This window comes from Corythoichthys intestinalis, chromosome 20 (genome assembly GCF_030265065.1).
Source record: "Corythoichthys intestinalis isolate RoL2023-P3 chromosome 20, ASM3026506v1, whole genome shotgun sequence".
Lineage (NCBI taxonomy): Eukaryota > Metazoa > Chordata > Actinopteri > Syngnathiformes > Syngnathidae > Corythoichthys > Corythoichthys intestinalis.
In genome coordinates, this window is record NC_080414.1 from 28,520,818 (window position 1) to 28,537,981 (window position 17,164).

Below are 17,164 nucleotides of genomic sequence, written 5' to 3' on the forward strand. Positions count from 1 at the left end.
GCAATCAATTTCTAATTTTGTTTGGACTAGGAGTTGTGGCAATAACCATTCATTGCCTTAAAATGCAGTGAATGAGGTAACCTTTATTTTTGCATGATCAGTGTTACAATAGAAGGCAGCTATTTAATTACACGTGATGTAGAGAACCTGTTTGCCCTTTAATGGTACAGTACGTACTTTCTTTGATAGGAAACCCAATTTTTGCCCTTTAATGGTACAGTATGTACTTTGATAGCTTAAAGCAAATGTGGTTAGTGCATTGTGTTTCATTATTGCCTTTCAGTGCCCAGTCTAAAGGCTGCTTCAGAAGACAAGGAGTACAAATTGTTTTAGAAAGTAACAATAAGTAATTTGTCAGACAGGAAGATTCAATCAGGCTAAAAATGATTAAGAATGAATTTTATTAAGTAAGAAAACAAACATCGCTCTTCAAGAAAATCTTTGTCCTGTTAATGGACAACATAGATACTGTAAGTACGTTCGGATAATCAAATGTCTAGACTATTATATTATAGTATATTGGTCGTGAATTGTTTTATAATACAGTAGCTATGATATAAACCTCCAATGTAGATTATATGATCATTCAGATGACTTTCACCCTCCCTTAAGAGTCACATGCAATAGTTTTATTTCTCAGTTTCATGCTATCAAGTACAATTTAAAATGTAATCGCAACCATGGACATTGTAAGTACTCTTTAGATAATCCACCGTATAACAATGTTTTTTTGTTTGTTTTTTGTTAACTATTGTTAATGAATTGTTTCATGATATATTGTCTATGATAGAAACCTCCATTGATGTAGGATGGAAACCTCTGATGTTATGGGTTTAGGCTCAAAGGACTGCATTTATATAAATTTATAATTTATAATTTTTTGTTTAGAGGTTGTTGTTGTTTTTTTTTAATACTTACAGTGGGGCAAATAAGTATTAAGTCAACCACGAATTGTGCAAGTTCTCCCACTTGAAAATATTAGAGAGGCCTGTAATTGTCAACATGGTTAAACCTCAACCATGAGAGACGTGTGGAAAAAAAAAACAACAATCACATTGTTTGATTTTTAAATAATTTATTTACAAATCATGGTGGAAAATAAGTATTTGGTCAATACCAAAAGTTCATCTCAATACTTTGTTATGTACCCATTTGTTGGCAATAACGGAGGCCAAACGTTTTCTGTAACTCTTCACAAGCTTTTCACGCACTGTTGCTGGTATTTTGGCCCATTCCTCCATGCAGATCTCCTCTAGAGCAGTCATGTTTTGGGGCTGTCGTTGGGCAACACGGACTTTCAACTCCCTCCACACCCAGTTGCGTCAAAATGATAACAAGAACGGGGAGCTAAAATCCCAGAACCCCACGGGGGACCTAGTGAATGACCTACAGAGAGCTGGGACCATAGTAACAAAGGCTACTACTATTAATAACACAATGCGCCGCCAGGGACTCAAATCCTGCACTGCCAGATGTGTCCCCCTGCTGAAGAAAGTACACGTCCAGAAACGTCTGTGGTTCACTAGAGAGCATTTGGATGATCCAGAAAAGGACTGGAAGAATGAAACCAAAATAGAACTTTTTGGTAGAAACACAGGTTCTCTTGTTTGGAAGAAAAAGAATACTGAATTACACCACACCCAGTGTGAAGCATGGGGGTGGAAACAACATGCTTTGGGGCCGTTTTTCTGCAAAGGGACCAGGACGACTGATCTGTGTAAAGGAAAGAATGAATGGGGCCATGTATCCCGAGATTTTGAGTGAAAATCTCCTTCCATCAGCAAGGGCATTGAAGATGATATGTGACTGGGTCTTTCAGCATGACAATGATCCAAAACACTCAGCCAGGGCAACAAAGGAGTGACTTCGTAAGAAGCATTTCAAGGTCCTGAAGTGGTCTAGCCAGTCTCCAGATCTCAACCCCATAGAAAATCTGTGGAGGGAGTTGAAAGTCCATGTTGCCCAACGACAGCCCCAAAACATCACTGCTCTAGAGGAGATCTGCATGGACGAATGGGCCAAAATACCAGCAACATTGTGTGAAAAGCTTGTGAAGAGTTACAGAAAACGTTTGGCCTCCGTTATAGCAGACAGAGGGTACATAACAAAGTATTGAGATGAACTTTTGGTATTGACCAAATACATATTTTCCACCATGATTTGCAAATACATTATCTAAAAATCAAACAATTTAATTTTCTTTTTTTTTCTCCACATTCTGTCTCTCATGGTTGAGGTTTAACCATGTTCGGAAATTACAGTTCACAGTATTTTCAAGTGGGAGAACTTGCACAATTAGTGGTTGACTAAATATTTATTTGCCCCACCGTATGTTCCAATTTGCTAATGTTATGAAAAATAAAAATCCTGTTCAATGGATTTTTTTAAAAACCCAGATATTTCAAAGTAACACATTTTAAAGCTGTAATTGCAAAACTGATACCGTGAAACAGTGATATTTTGGCTCAAGATTATCATACCGTCAGAATATCATTCCGTCACATGCCTATACTGGACACAAAAACAAATTTAAAAAAGAAAACCATAGTGAAAGCCATCGTGAACACCTAAACATAAAAAAGTTGAAAGTGGTGTAAGAAAAAGCTGCCATCTTTACTTCATTGCAATTACAAAATTAACATTGTAATTATTTTGGTATTATTCAGATGTTTATTTTTAGGGCACTTTTATTGGTGTTTTATCTGTATGGTCTGAAAAAAACCACAAAAAAAAAAAAAGCTCATTCTTGCATTCATCGGAACAATATCACACCTCCAATTGTGTTTGCCCTATTCAACAGATACTGCGAACTGGTGGATTTCCTTGGTGAGAGCATCTTGTATTTGTCACATGGCGGTGTCCATTAAAATCAAGAGGAACAAGTGGATATTTTGTCGTGTTTAAACGGGCTCATTGCGGAACAGACCCTCTCTGACAAGACAGCCATTGACATCTTTGAATGGGAAATGATCGAACTCTTGCTTGTACAAGAGAGGCATTCATTTACAGTGGGATGGAGCAAGATTAGATGAGTCACTGAAAATCTCCTTACTTCAATGGCTGACCGTTGGAACAGGCAGGGTTGACAGTGATCATTCAATATACTTGGAAAAATGATGAATCACTACCAGAACCCCAAGTTCTAATGGATTCACTTGGAAAAGTGATGGATCACTACCAGAACCCCATGTTCTAATGGATTTAATGGCGACGGATTGGCATGAATCTTGCGGACAAAGTCATTCTTTCAATCACAAGCATTTTCTTACTCATTTATCACTCACCCCACTATTTTTTAGGGTCAAAGACAAGATACAGTGGGGCAAATAAGTATTCAGTCAACCACTAATTGTGCAAGTTCTCCCACTTGAAAATATTAGAGAGGCCTGTAATTGTCAACATGGCTAAACCTCAACCATGAGAGACAGAATGTGGAGAAGCAAAAAAAAAGAAAATCACATTGTTTGATTTTTAAAGAATTTATTTGCAAATCATGGTGGAAAATAAGTTCATCTCAATACTTTGTTATGTACCCCTTGTTGGCAATAACGGAGGCCAAACGTTTTCTGTAACTCTTCACAAGCTTTTCACACACTGTTGCTGGTATTTTGGCCCATTCCTCCATGCAGATCTCTTCTAGAGCAGTGATGTTTTGGGGCTGTCGTTGGGCAACACGGACTTTCAACTCCCTCCACAGACATTCTATGGGGTTGAGATCTGGAGACTGGCTAGGCCACTCCAGGACCTTGAAATGCTTCTTACGAAGCCACTCCTTTGTTGCCCTGGCTGTGTGTTTGGGATCATTGTCATGCTAAAAGACCCAGCCACGTCTCATCTTCAATGCCCTTGCTGATGGAAGGGGATTTTCACTCAAAATCTCTCGATACATGTCCCCATTCATTTTTTCCCTTTACACAGATCAGTCGTCCTGGTCCCTTTGCAGAAAAACAGCCCCAAAGCATGATGTGTCCACCCCCATGCTTCACAGTGGGTTTGGTGTTCTTCGGATGCAATTCAGTATTCTTTCTCCACCATACACGAGAACCTGTGTTTCTACCAAAAAGTTCTATTTTGGTTTCATCTGACCATAACACATTCTCCCAGTCCTCTTCTGGATCATCCAAATGCTCTCTAGCGAACCGCAGACGGGCCTGGATGTGTACTGGCTTCAGCAGGGGGACACGTCTGGCAGTGCAGGATTTGAGTCCCTGGCGGCGCATTGTGTTACTGATATTAGCCTTTATTACTGTGGTCCCAGATCTCTGTAGGTCATTCACTAGGTCCCCCAGTGTGGTTCTGGGAATTTTGCTCACCATTTTTGTTATCATTTTGACGCCACAAGGTGAGATCTTGCATGGAGCCCCATATCGAGGGAGATTATCAGTGGTGTTGTATGTCTTCAATTTTCTAATAATTGCTCCCACAGTTGATTTCTTTACACCAAGCGTTTTACCTATTGTAGATTCAGTCTTCCCAGCCTGGTGCAGGTCTACAATTTTGTCTCTGGTGTCCTTCGACAGCTCTTTGGTCTTGGCCATAGTGGAGTTTGGAGTGTGACTGACTGACTGAGATTGTGGACAGGTGTCTTTTATACCGATACTGAGTTAAAATAGGTGCCATTAATAAGGGTAACGAGTGGAGCCTCGTTAGACCTCGTTAGAAGCCAGACAGCCAGAAATCTTGCTTGTTTGTAGGTGACCAAATGCTTATTTTCCACTCTAATTTGGAAATACATTCTTTAAAAATCAAACAATGTGATTTTCTGGTTTTTTTTTCCAGTCTCTCTCTCATGGTTGAGGTTTACCCATGTTGACAATTAAAGGCCTCTCTAATCTTTTCAAGTAGGAGAACTTGCACAATTGGTGGTTGACTAAATACTTATTTGCCTCACTGTAGCTTGCGCGTTATGAGACAGAACTTTCCTCATCCATACAATTACCGGAAGAATTGTCAACTCCTCCTTCAGGCAATGGATATACAAATTATATACCTTTTTTTTTTTTTTTTACAAGAACAACCAACATTGAGTGAAGGGAGTCATTTTTAAAGCCCTGCTGGTGAGGAAATATTTTTATTTTTGTTTGCTGGATACTGCAACAAGGGGGCTGAATTGTTTTCAGTTTGGATGGAAGTTAAAATCCTAGAAAATTTGTGAATTGATAACTGGAAGCTCAACTGTCAACATGCAACCTTTAAATGTTTCAAATTAAACTTTAGATTTGGAACACCAAAGTACATATGCTTTTATGGCCAGCATGTGGCATTTGGCGTGTCACCGTACCAATGGCACAGTAGTGCTGTTGTACCTCCACAGGTCTGGATAAAAAAAAACTAAGAAAATGAGTGAAAATAATGGCCATATTTAATTTCAATGGCACCTGTATATTTTTCAGCTACAACATAATTTTAAAATGTGTTTTACTTATGTTTTTTTACTTGAGAAACGAAACATGTAGTAGTGAAGTATAGTGCAGTAGTACATCCCGTAGCAAAAAGCTCATTTTATCATGTAGAACACTCATTTTATCGTGTAGAACAAACTCAGATAAAAGCTTGCAAAAATTATGAATTACTTCAACAGTGCAACTCCTTAGCATTCAGAAACACTAAAAGAAATGAATAAAAAAAACATTGTGGTGGTCAGTAAAAGTTACTTTTATTGAGCAAGTGCAGGGAAATATATATAGAATCACTCCATTCTGAGGAAAAAAATATGGAATCATGAGAAACCAAAGAAATCACAATCTAAACACATCTCTAGTATTTAGTAGCACCACCTCTGGCTTATATGACAACTTGCAGTCTCTGAGGCATGGATTTGAGTATTCTTCATCAATTTGGTGCCAACTCTCTTTGATTGCAGTTGCCAGATCATCCTTGCAGGTCGGAGCCTAGCTGTGGACCATTTTTTTCAATTTCCACCACAGGTTCTCAATAGGATTGAGATCCGGGATATTTGCAGGCCATTACATAGACTGGATGAGTCTTTCTCCAAGGAATGATTTAACAGTTTTAGCCCTGTGGCATGAAGCAGTGTCATCTTGGAAAATGACGAACATATTTTCAATTAAATGGATAAGAAAGCTGTCTGAACTTTATGTAAACTTGTGCATTTATTGAAGATTTAACCACAGCCATCACCCCAGTGCCTTTGCTGACATGCAGACCCATATCATTAAGGACTGAGGGAATTTTGATGTTTTCTTCTGGCAGTCATCTTTGTAAATCTCACTGGAACAGCACCAAACAAAAGTTCCAGCATCATCACCTTGTCCAATGCAGATTCTTGACTCTTGACTGAATGGAGTGATTTCACATATATTTCCCTGCACTTACTCTATAAAAGTAACATTTACTGACCAACACAATGTTTTTATTCATTTCTTTTAGTGTTTCTGAATGCTAACGAGTTGCACTTTTGAAGTAATTCATTATTTTTGCAAGCTTTTATCTGAGTTTTTTTCTACATGATAAAATGTCTAAGTGAGTGCTCGTCCGAGACTGGTGATTCCATACATTTTGCTTGGGGCTGTAAATGCGCTGGTTTTTACTCCAACAGCAAAACAAAGTGCAATTTTTTGTTCGGGGAAATTTCATGTTTTTATTGGTTATCTCTTATGTTCATGTTAATGGGTTTTAATGAGAAATGAGCACTTTACGTTATCCTTTTGTAAGCTGCGTTTGAAAAATAGAAAAGGGCGCGCTGATCCTCATTTGATTTCGATGGCTAAAGTTTCATCCATTGATCTCCCAGAAGTGGCAATAGCAACTAAATGCAGTGTATTTATTAGGTACCTACATGGGTTCATGTCCTTCAGCAGCACGCTCAGGTCTGAAGTGTTTAATTACAGTTGGATGGGAAAATAATACACTTACAACAAATTGTCCCAAAATGAAAAGGCAAAATACAATACCAGCACGAGTTCACAAACGCCAGAATTGAATACATTGCTCAATGTAAACTAGCTTATAGTGAACATGACATTAAGTTTGCATAAAGCATTACATGCTTCATGCGTTTAGACTGCATGCATACCTGATTCCAATCGGATTCCACCTCAAATCTGATTTTTAGGGCAGACTGTTCACACTATTTTTAGCTCGCGTCCAAATCAGATCCGGGCCTGTTCAGACTGGACCACATTATTGACACGCCTGACAGGTTGCTGTCACAACAAAGGGATCATCCAGCATAGAGGGAGGTCACAGATAGTCAAATCCCATCTGAGCCATTTAGACAACAGCGTAAATTTGGTCTCAACATTGATACGCACGATATAATAGCACAACCTTTTACATACACCGTTCGATTCAAACCTGTTTTTCCAAGAAACACTTTGAAAACTTCCAGAATAAATGGATTTTTATTAGCAAATTTTAAATTGCAATATTTGAACATAAATTATAATAACATAGACAATAAATACACAATTGTTAATGTCTTAACTAACCAGGAATGCAAAAAAATATTTTTCTTAAGACCACTCAACATTGTCTAAATAAACCTACGCCCTTGTGTTCAGACCTGTCCATGTGATATGAAGCTACCTACCGTATGTGGTTTCAATCAGTCTCGCAAATATCGGATTTCTGTGTTTTGCGATTGAACTACAAAAGAGCCATCCAGTTTCTATCGGATATTGGCTGCCTGTTTCATCAACATTCTGTCATTTATTATTATATTTGGAACACATTTAGTATGTCAACGAGTGAAAACGTTTTCTTTTTCACTTGAATTAGTTTCATCATTGGGTAATTTATCATCCAGAAAAAATTAATAGCATTCAGGCTAATTTTATTAGCTACAAAGACAAAATTATTCATGCAGTTAACAGAAACAAAACAGTATTCATTGAGCTCCAGTATTTTATTTATGTTAATTGTTCAAAAACCTTCTCACCTTTTAGTTCAGAAGTTCTCGTTGCCTATCCTCTTACATGTGGTCAGCTCAGCAGCGTGCTTGTGCAGCATTGAATGAATTTATTGTTAATATGTGATTTGTCTGAAAGGTGTAAAAACAATGTAACCAACGTATCTTATTAGACATCAATAGGAAAACAAAAAAAAAACATGAGCGTACTACAAAACAGTCACAACAGCTTTTTATTTATTTTATTGTTCATAGACTAAACTATTTTCATTCAGGGGAAACTACTTAGCGGCTATGTGTACACACACACATGCTGCCGGGCATTTGTTGTAGGACAATTTTAGCCCATACACTGTAGTGATAAGAGTCAGTTTTGATTTATTATTAGTATAATTATCAGAATTGTTCACATTTAGCAGATAATTGCAGATTAAGGCCAGTTTTTGTTGGCTTGTTTCTGTTCGTTTTCTTCCACTCTTTAAATGTGCCACAATGGTGAGCATATATTTTGTGCATGCGACTTTTCATTTTCCCCAAGGGCGTAGGTTTTCATAGGGAGAGTAGGAACCTCAAACTAAAGACCTTTCAGGATGCTCAAATTGTCTCCACTAACTTTAAACAACCTTATTTGCATTATATAATGACTTCAGTTATATAGGAAATTTAGATTGTCTTCCCTTATGTTGCATTGTTAAGTGAATTATTTTCATTATGTTCAGACTTATATTTACCCCTTTACCCCTTTATTTACCCCCCTAGTGACAAAACACTACCAACTTTTTAGGATGCTCAAATTGTCCCCACCAATTTTAGGCAACCTTATTAACATATCATGACTTCAGTTAAATAGTTCATTTAGATTGTCTTCCCATATGCTTTAATTGTTGTAATAGACCCCACCATAATTAAAGTATTTTCATTAATTAAAGTATTTTCATTATGTTTAGACCTACATGTACCTCTTTTCACTTGCTGAATGTGCCGGTCCATTTTTCCCCTCCGAAACGCACATTTGATCGGCTGATGACTTGACCCCCCCCCCCCCCCCCCCACACACACACACACACACACACGCACACACACACAGATATTAGGGATTTTTTTTTTCATCCAGCAGCAGCCACTGTAAGAAATGTAAAAAGACGTCAATGTTGTGGAAGTGGGGAATACACCGCTAATTTAGCTACTGGGAGTGACCTGCATCAGAGTTTGCATAACATTAAACTGTGTAAACTTGCTAACCTGCAAAACTCGAGTAGGTACGGTTGGGCAAATAAGTATTTAGTCAACCACCAATTGTGGAAGTTCTCCTACTTGAAAAGAATAGAGGGTCTGTGATTGTCAACATGAGTAAAGAGACAATGTGGGAAAAAAAACAGAAAATCACATTGTTTAATTTTTAAAGAATTTATTTCCAAATTAGAGTGGAAAATAAGTATTTGGTCACCTACAAACAAGCAAGATTTCTGGCTGTCATAGAGGTCTTAACTTCTTCTAGCGAGGTCCAACGAGGTCTAACGAGGCTCCACTCGTTACCTGTATTAATGGCACCTGTTTTAACTCATTATCGGTATAAAGGACACCTGTCCACAACCAAGTCAGTCACCCTCCAAACACCACTATGGCCAAGACCAAAGAGCTGTCGAAGGCCACCGGAGGCAAAATTGTAGACCTGCACCAGGCTTGGAAGACTGAATCTGCAATAGGTAAAACGCTTGGTGTAAAGAAATCAACTGTGGGAGCAATTATTAGAAAATGGAAGACATACAAGACCACTGATAATCTCCCTCGATCTGGGGCTCCATGCAAGATCTCACCCCGAGGCGTCAAAATGATAACAAGAATGGTGAGCAAACATCCCAGAACCACACGGGAGAACCTAGTGAATGATCTACAGAGAGCTGGGACTACAGTAACAAAGGCTACTATCAGTAACACAATGCGCCGCCAGAAGAGGACTGTTTTGGTCAGATGAAAACCAAAATATAACTTTTTGGTAGAAACACAGGTTCTTGTGTTTGGAGGAGAAAGAATACTGTATTGCATCCGAAGAAGACCATACCCACTGTGAAGCATGGGGGTGGAAACATCATGCTTTGGGGCTGTTTTTCTGCAAAGAGACCAGGACAACTGATCGAGAGATTTTGAGTGAAAATCTCCTTCCATGAGCAAGGGCATAGAAGATGACACGTGGCTGGGTCTTTCAGCATGACAATGATCCCAAATACACAGCCAGGGCAACAAAGGAGTGGCTTCGTAAGAAGCATTTCAAGGTCTTGGAGTGGCCTAGCCAGTCTCCAGATCTCAACCCCACAGAAAATCTGTGGAGGGAGTTGAAAGTTCGTGTTGCCCAACCACAGCCCCAAAACATCACTGCTCGAGAGGAGATCTGCATGGAGGAATGGGCCAAAATACCAGCAACAGTGTGTGAAAAGCTTGTGAAGAGTTACAGAAAACGTTTGGCCTCCGTTATTGCCAACAAAGGGTACATAACAAAGTATTGAGATTAACTTTTGGTATTGACCAAATACTTGTTTTCCACCATGATTTGCTAATAAATTCTTTAAAAATCAAACAATGTGATTTTCTTTTTTTTTTTCCACATTCTGTCTCTCATGGTTGAGGTTTACCCGTGTTGACAATTACAGGCCTCTCTAATATTTTCAAGTGGGAGAACTTGCACAATTAGTGGTTGACTAAATATTTATTTGCCCCACTGTATATTTTCCCTACCAATGTTGAAACCAAACGCCCTTGGTTTTCCCAACTGCAAACATTCTCAGCCAGTGGTTCTTAACCTGGGGTTCGGTGAGTAAGTCTTAAGGGGTTCGACGAAGATAAAAAAATGCAGAGCCCTATTTTCGTACGCTGATTAAATCTGAGCAAAGTGGCTTTTTAGACCAGGTTTTGGACTAGGTTTGCTCCCAATTTACAGCCTTAATCCATTTCTTTTAACTGCTAGTCCTCGATCTGATGGGAGGAGGAACTGGTTTGCTCAGTGGAAGGTTGACTCGCAGTTGCTATGAGGGAATAGAACAGACTAATTGGCAGCATGGTCTCAAATTTTGAACTGTTTATTAAAACATGCTGTCAAAACTAGAAGAATTTTGAACAGGATTTTGCTAAATTAGCTTGCTTGCTTAGATATATTGGTTTTGAATTTGAAAAAAATGTGAAACTTGTGGGGTTCGGTACCTTTAGCAAGGTTAAGAACCACTGCTCTAAGCAGTGACTTTCCTGCACTTTTAAATAAAATAATAATCACATCTGCACACCACTGCACTACCCTACTCCGAAGTTGACGAAACAACGAATCTAGAGTGCTTACGTAAAATGAATCGATTAAGCAAAGCTTACGTAGTCACGTAAATGCCTTCGTAACCGTCTGCTTACGTAAAACCCCAATCACCGGCCCATTACGCGTATTGACGGCTCCGGTAGTCAGAAAGAGCGAGAAAAAAATCTTCATAAGAGACCACGCAGTTTGTTTGACGGTCGCCGCATTTCGACGGCTGACGATATTTTTGCGTCGTAAAAAAAAAACTGCGCACTTTTGACGGTTTCTGATGCACGCTTTATCTCCTGCGAAAAAATGATTAATTAAAAGTAAAATACCTATGCAATCACTGTTATCAGTCATAATGCACTCTTGCACATGATAAAATGAAGCAAATTACACGTTATTCTTGGAAATATGTGGTTGCTCGTTTGGGAAAACTTGAATTGGTCACACAGTGAGAGTATTTGTAAAGTACTTGCATTGCGTTTCATTAAATAATTGTGATTATTGCAACTGTTTATTGTTCTGATCCATCTGACATGAAATTAGGCTGCACCTGACCCCTGAACTAGAATAATATGGGAAGGTTACCATTTTGTGACTGAATTATGTGGCACTGAAAATGCATAATAAATAGGTTTTGGAAAGCAAAAGCGTATGAGTTGTCATTTGGGGAATGTTTTTAAGAGGTGAGTTGAGTTTTGATTTAAAAGTCTTTATGAGTGGCTGATTTTAGGGCAAAAGGTTGGAATAACCGCAAAGCCTCTATTCCTTATCGGGTACAACCGTAGTTTCTGAAAGGTAGAGAATAGCATTGAAGTAAATCATAAATAGGTGAGGGGCAAGTGGGTTAAAGTTCAATGGAAAGGGATTGAGTGACTTTGGAGGCTTTGACAAGTGTAAGCGCCCTTAAGTTGTGTGCGTTTCCTTGAAATGTCACAAATACATCATGTTGAGAAGTATTCATCACTATCATCAGGAGTGATGTTACATCATCTATCCATCCATCCATCGCCGTGTACAGACGTTAACTAGAAGACTAAAAATGATACTAAAAAATATGATTATATAAAACAATTGCATTAGAATTTTTTTGCAGGCAACTCTTGCATCAAGCCAAAAACGTTTTGCTGATTATTAAATGAAAAGTTGTTACTGAATTTGAATCAAAAATGCATCCGATCAGGCCAGAGTGCCATCCTCGGCCTAGGTTGCCCACTTTGCCTGTTGGGCCTCGTTTATCGCAGCAAGCTACGATGATGCCGGGCCCCAACATGTACAATATTCAACAGCAAATTAGACCTCCGTTACACCTTAATAGTCATGCCGGCTTTCATAATCATAGTCAGGTGAGTATTGATTTATTCTTTGAATTACATAATCATGTAGTTATTTAGGATACATAACAAACACTTGGCCTCCTGATGTCTTATGTAATAGTTTTAAAGTAGTGTTTATGATTTCCGATTTTTCACACATAGTTACGTTATGGAGGTACATTAAGTCAAAAGTTCTGATAGGGGTTTGAGACTAGTGCCTCTCAGCCTCTTATTTTTTTCAGGAAGAGTAGTCTGCTTTTCCTCCCACATCTGCATGGACGGGTCATTCAGTCTCAATTAGCAATTAATGTTTCAATATTAGACCTAATATTGAGGGATACATATATACATTTCTAATTTTCTATACATTGATATACATTGATAACTCTAATTTCCATTTGTGTAATTTTTCTTTTGCTTTTGAACAGCAGCAAATGCCTCCTCAATGGCCTGTGCAAAATGTTTTAGGCCCACATCCTCAACAAATGGTAGGTTTATGTTGTGTGTTTTATTTGCATTTTTCAGATGACACTTACATAATTCGTATTTAATGGTAGGCACTAGTATTTTTCACATTTTTTTCCTACATTTTAAAATTCAAATTCTCTAAGCCTCACAAAATCATTGATGGTCTTTTTTTTTTTTTTTTTAATTAAAAAATGCCAAATAGAACTGAAGAGGAACACGCAGGGATGAAAGTGGCTACAATGTCTTGCCGGAACTCCCTGACATAAAGGTCACCATGGAGTCAAAATGTTTTTTCTTTTTTCTTTACGCAAACCTCCTAAAACCACAGAAATGAACAACAAGAACAACAAGGCATACACGTGGAACTGATTTTAATTCAAAATTTTTTGAATGATGCGCAAAACAAGAGCAAAATACCATACAGCAACCCCAATCTCCATCTCCTTTATTTCAATTTTAACTACTTAAGAACATAGGATGTCAGTACATTAAAACTGAAGACAATGTAAACATTGACTTATATATTAAAAAGTACAAACGACTTACATTATTCACAGTGAAATGGAATATATTTTGAAGATAACCCAAATGTTGACTTTTTTTTTTTTTTTAAATCAAGGGCACAGGTTTGCATAGGGACGGTAGGGACACAACACTAGCAACTTTTCAGGGTGCTCAAATTGTCCCCACAAACTTTTAAGCAACCTTATTTCATTATATAATGAGTTCAAATATATAGGTAATTTAGATTGTGTAACCATATGTTGTAAGGATAGAATAGAGACCCTACCATTGTTAAGTGAATTATTTTCATTATGCTCGGACTTACATTTATCCCTTGTCACTTGCTGAATGTGCCATTCATGCTACATGCTCCCCGCTTTGGAGAGGAGGGATATTAGAAGGTTTTTTTTTTTTTTTTGGGCCAGCAGCAGCCACTGTAGGTCATGTAAAAAGACGTCAATATTGTGGAGGAGGGGAAAACTTCACTTATTTTGCTACTGAAAGTCAAACCTGCAACAGTTAGCATAACATTAAACTTGCTAACCGTCAAAACTACTATGATCAGTCCACCCTCCACAACGAACAACGATGTCAAGCTAGTCTTCCCTTATTTGGATCATTGTTTGCATTATGTGCATTACGGTAATATCGTCCCTACCAATGTTGAGACCAAACCTACGCCCTTGTTTTTTATGTTATAAGGAAATAAATTAGTAGCCTAACATAGGTAAATGAAAAAAAAATTAAGTCCAAAGGTCACATTAACTATTTTGCCAAATGTATCACATTTGAGACAAGCATTTGTGGACCTCTTTGCAGTAAAAAAAAAAAAAAAGTTTAAAACCTTATTTTGTTCAATCTCACTTTAGTTATAATTGTTTCACTACGATAACTGCATGTATTGCTTAATGTATCTTTCATGATACAAAATAGCAAACATATATAGTGTAAATTAAAGCACAAAGCACTGTTCCGCCTCCGAATTTTATACCAGAACGTTCCGGCCCACTTTCACCCCTTGGGAACTCATGTGATAGAATATTTGGCCCATTGACACATTGATAAAGCCCATTGATTTTTGTGATCCAAGTTAGGAACACTTTTTGTGGATTTAAATGTTTTAAGCCATATCAGTTGTATTTAATTTTTTAAATCAAATGTTCAGTACATAAGTACAGGCCAAAAATTTGGACACACCTTCTCATAATGCGTTTTCTTTATTTTCATGACTATTTACATTGTAAAGTCTCACTGAAGGTAATAAAACTATGCATTTGTGGAATTATGTACTTGGGGAAAAAAGTGATAAAGCCACCCTTTACTCTAATTACTGTTTTTTTTGGCACACCCTTGCCATTCTCTTTATGAGCTTCAAGAGGTAGTCACCTAAAATATTTTTTCACTTCACAGGTATGCCTTTAAGGGTTAATTAGTGGAATTTATTGCTTTATCAATAGGGTTGGGACCTTTATTTGTGTTGCATTGAGGTGTGTCCAAACCTTTGGCCTGTACTGTATACCATGATTGATTTTTTGTGATCCAAATTAAGGTGGATTCTAAATATTTTAAGCCATATTTTATTTATTATTTTTTAGTCAAATATTCAGTACATGTGCTATGAACTTCACGTACTTGACATATGTGGCATTATCAGAGCAATTTCATATTTCACATTAAAGTAATGTAGAATGTAAACAAAAACCTAAAAGGTAACAATCGAATCTACTCATCATTTTTGCATCATCCATCATCACTTTGAAAAGTCCCCGTTGCTGAAATCAACAAGTCACCTAAACTGAACTAACCACATTGGCTTTTAAATTTAGCCGTGTGAGTTGAGCCACTTTGTGTAGTTCCAAAACATACCACAAGAGGGCAAGCGGGGCTTGAATGACAAAAAGGTGACATCCTCGGCCGCAGGTGCACATCCCAAAATAGTGTTTACTCAAGTGCCTACCATCATGGTGAAGGAAAATGATCTGAATACATATTTCCTCCCTTTTTTCTTTCATTCAGGAAGCAGTACATATTGCTTCTGTTTGTTAAAAGTTACTGTATAATTTTGATTTTTACAATTTTCTTGCAATGATTGTTAAAAATAAAAGTTGATTTTAAATGAAAATCTCCAGAAGCTTCTTTGTGTTTAAGATACATTACATTTGTTTTCAGATGAGGCCGCCATCAGCAATGATGATGACACCCGGAGCTCCTCAGATGGTACCTGTTGGATTTATGTGAGTTTAAACTCTTAGAAACATCTACTGATGTCCCCATTACCTGTTCTTCTTTTCAGCTAGTTTGTTGTATTTCATTCATATTTTATTTCTATATTATATTTGATATATTTTATGTTTTCATTTTATGCAGGAATGGAGAAATTTTGTTCGAGCAGGTACATCCTTTAATGTCTGCAGCGCCTCCCCAAAACATCTTCACAACCATGTAAGATTTATGGACTATTAACATTTTTGTGTTGAATCGTGAGCTGCTGATATACAGTGAGGAGAAGTATTTGCACCCCTTGTGATTTTTCAAACTTAGAAAATAGGCAGGGGTCTGAAGTTTCATAGATGCATTTGCACTCAAAGACATAATCTGGAAAAAAAAAAAAAAAAAATAGAACTCACATTGTATGATTTTTCAATTTGTTTGTAATTTACTGGGGTTCATAAGTATTTGTACCCCTCAATCAGCAATAATTATGACACTCAAAGAGTTGTCATTCTACCTTAAAAAAAAAAAAAAAAAAAAAACACCTTTACTTAGAGATGTCCCAATCGATCGGCATCCCGATCGGGTCAGATCACGTCATTTTCAAAGTATCGGAATCGGCAAAAAAATATCAGCCATGCCTTTTTTTAAATATATATATATTTTTAATCAAATTGTTTTCTAATTGTATTTCATGTTACAAACATAATATGTTATACTTATCCAGAGTCTTTAGTTTAGGCTTAAGGTAGGATTATCAAATTTTTCCCCAATAACAGCGGTAATTGATTTTTGAAAAAATGTATCACGTTAACATATTTAAAGCAATTAATGCATGCACTGCATGACCCACTCTCGCATTGTTGTGCTCAATCTGTAATGGATCTGTTTTGCCCATATAGAGAGACAGCAGGCAGCGTATAACATGGAGGATGTATTTTGGCAGCCTTAGGAACCATTATTTAATCAGCTAAAGATTTACAATCCCTCTCCCTGTGATTAGATACTAGTGTTGTATCGGTCGCGAACGATTCGTTCTTTTTGAACGAATTGTTTGGGTGAACGAGACCGAACTAATCACCATCTGCACTGATTCGTTCTATGAAGTTGGTGCTTGTTCACTGCGTGGGAGGGCGTTGAGCAAGCGGCAGCGTCTTCTGACATCGCACACGACCAATCAGACGCCAGCCTCATCGCGGGCAGGGGAGGGATCGGAAACAGAATCAGGGCGTATGTCACTCACTTCCACGTGTGGCCAATGAGCAGCCAGCGTGCAGGCAGGGGGGCAAGACTGAGTTTTGTCACTTCCCGTTCAGTGACTCGGTCCTCCGGTTCCTGACCTAGCTTGCTGCTAACTTGACTTTTCAGTAATGACTATGCGGTGAACGAATCAAAAAATGAAAGGACAGCACTTTGTCACATATTTGTTAACCCCTTAACGCCGAATGTCGCGATTCGGCATCATACCGTTCCCGCTTTGAAAGCGGCCAAAATATCGTCTGCCTTTGTTCA

The 17,164-nt window shown here is 37.9% G+C and overlaps 1 protein-coding gene across 5 annotated transcripts in view; it reads left to right on the forward strand.

The window, feature by feature from the left end:
- The first annotated feature begins 288 nt into the window (after positions 1 to 288).
- LOC130908980 (transcription factor 7-like 1-A) overlaps positions 289 to 17,164 on the forward strand; it is a 32,147-nt gene continuing 15,271 nt past the window's right edge. For 2 of the 5 annotated variants that reach the window (XM_057824975.1, XM_057824976.1), the window contains exons 1-5: positions 289 to 470; positions 2,801 to 12,499; positions 12,901 to 12,957; positions 15,611 to 15,675; positions 15,809 to 15,883. In XM_057824975.1, coding sequence (XP_057680958.1) covers positions 12,323 to 12,499; positions 12,901 to 12,957; positions 15,611 to 15,675; positions 15,809 to 15,883 — 374 coding nt within the window. In that variant the 5' untranslated portion in view covers positions 289 to 470; positions 2,801 to 12,322. Of the gene's footprint in view, positions 471 to 2,800; positions 12,500 to 12,900; positions 12,958 to 13,139; positions 13,206 to 15,610; positions 15,676 to 15,808; positions 15,884 to 17,164 lie in introns of those variants that run through there. The other 3 variants (XM_057824977.1, XM_057824978.1, XM_057824979.1) reach the window with 3 other exon arrangements.